Below are 2,393 nucleotides of genomic sequence, written 5' to 3'. Positions count from 1 at the left end.
ATGCAGGAAGGGTGCTTGAGTCTGGTTACCGTCTCCCCCACGGAGACCTTCTGGAGGAAGATGAGCCCTAAAGGCGATGGGTTGGGGACAGGGGATGGTCCGCACTCATGCGTTTTACAGCATCAGGTCTCCACAGGAGACAGTCTCCATGAATGTGACTCCCGGGGACCAAGTAAAGACACTTTGGTTGGTGAAGGGAAGACTTACAAAGGCAAGGAATGTGGGAAAGTGTTTAACAAGAACGGACTCCTTGTTCGACATCAGCAGATTCACACTGGAGTGAAGCCCTATGAATGCCAGGAGTGTGGAAAAGCCTTTCGTGAAAAGGTCAACTTCATTCGACACATGAGGATTCACACAGGCGAGAAGCCCTGTAAGTGCACGGAGTGTGGAAAGGTCTTTAACCGCAGGTCGCACCTCCTGTGCCACCACCGGATTCACACTGGAGAGAAGCCCTATGAGTGCAGTGAATGTGGAAAGACCTTCAACTGTCACTCTGTCTTCATCCAGCATCGTATGACCCACACTGGAGAAAAACCCTTTGGGTGCAAAGAGTGTGGGAAAACCTTTTACTACAACTCTTCCTTAACCCGGCACATGAAGATTCATACCCTATAAGTGCAGTGAATGCGGGAAGACCTTCACCCACCACTCTGTTTTCTTCCGACATAGCATGACACACACTGCAGGAAAGCCCTATGAGTGTAAAGAATGTGGGAAAGGTTTTTACTACAGCTATTCCCTCACTCTGCACGCAAGGAGTCACACTGGAGAGAAACCCTATGAGTGCCTTGAATGTAGAAAGGCCTTTGGCTACCACTCTGCTTTTGTCCGACATAGTAAGATCCACTCTGGAGGAAAAAACCTTTGAGTGCAAATGATGTAGGAATGCCTTTTTGTGGGTTGTTTTTTTTTTTCCTTTGACACCTAAGGAGCCACACCGAAGAGAAGCACTCTGAATTCAATGACAGTAGAAAAGCTGTGACCTGCAGCTCATCCTTATTTGGCATTGAAGAATTCATTCCAGAGATAAACTCTATGAGGTATGTGCGAAGGCCTTGTGCAAGTGGGCCCGCATCAGTCAAAGTCAGAGAACTTAAACTGGGAAAACACATTTTGACAAAAACTAGTGAAGAAAATCTTTTGGCCACAGGAAATATCTTATTTAGCATCTCAGAATTCTTTCAGGAGAGAGATCTATTGGTTATTGTGCACTTAAAAGAACCACCCACACCTGTCTCCATAGTTTATATCACTAAGCCATCTCGGGAATTTTTTTTTTTTTTCTACGTAAGAAGGGAGCTATAAACGAGAAAAAAAGGAATTCATGCATGGCTTCTGTCAGACGTCTCTGAAAGCCACGTCTGTCAAAATTCAAATTCAGTCTTCATTTTGTGGACTACTGAAAGGTAAAAGGGCCTTGCCTTGTTATTTGTCTTTTACATGTATTCACTGCTGTCTACAGAGGTGTAGACAGGAGACTACACCCTTTGCCCTCCCTCTGTAAAGATTGACTGTATTTTTTGTTCTAAAACATTGTACTCCTGAGGAATGTCTTTGTGAGAAATATGAAAGTTTAAGTAATGGAATATGTAAAACTTATAAGAACTTAGAATTTAAAAATATTGCCATATGAAATCATTTCATATCTAAGAAGATAAATATTCACATGTGAATGGACATATTTTGCTGCATCATTTAAGACTACTTAAGGTTTTAATTAAATACATATATATGTATATATATATATATTCGTGTGGTTTTGAACACCCAGCACTTGATATACTTGTTTTGATAAATTTTCGCAAGAGAATGATAGTGAAGCTGTGTTGCTTTCCCAGGTGAGCCTTGATTATTTCCTCTGTGCTTTCTCAGCTTCTTTGGCCTTGTGTAGAGGGGCTTCTCCAAGAGCATGTCACTAGTTTTCTAGAGGTTAAACAAGAGCTAAGACAAACAAAACAAAACACAGCTGATCTAATGTAAGGAGAAACTCAGAAAAAAAATGTTTTGATGAACACAGTGTATTAAAATATAAACTATGTAGATCCTTTGACACGTTAATTCAATTTCTAGAAATCTTCAAAAATGTTCTTATATTATGCAGGGATGTGCACGCAAAGAATAATGGCTGCAGTTTTGTTTTTATGTGTCAGACATTGAGAATAATCTAAATGTTTACCAGTAGGAAGGAAGTTATGGTATATCTGTTCTATGAAATACTATGAAACAATAAGGTATCTCTGTATGTACTGATATCAAAACATCTCTAAGATATAGTATTTAGTAAAAGACAAAGTTTCAGGAGCTAAAACTACATCTAGAAGTATAAGCCTAAAACTGTTAATAGTGGTTTTCTGCAGGAAATGGGATGGACCAGGGTTATATGGAATGTT

General features: G+C 40.2%; 1 protein-coding gene across 1 annotated transcript; it reads left to right on the top strand.

Annotated features, from left to right (window-relative positions):
• On the top strand, positions 1–871 carry ZNF80 (zinc finger protein 80). Its single transcript, XM_017543527.2, is given in 2 exon segments — positions 1–608; positions 610–871. Coding segments are annotated over 2 exon segments (870 nt in total).
• The last annotated feature ends 1,522 nt before the right edge of the window (positions 872–2,393 follow it).

The sequence above is a fragment of the Cebus imitator genome, unplaced genomic scaffold (assembly GCF_001604975.1).
Source record: "Cebus imitator isolate Cc_AM_T3 unplaced genomic scaffold, Cebus_imitator-1.0 Scaffold157, whole genome shotgun sequence".
NCBI classification, from domain to species: domain Eukaryota; kingdom Metazoa; phylum Chordata; class Mammalia; order Primates; family Cebidae; genus Cebus; species Cebus imitator.
The sequence above is the reverse complement of the archived record's forward strand: the minus strand, read 5'-3'. Positions and strand labels throughout refer to the sequence as shown.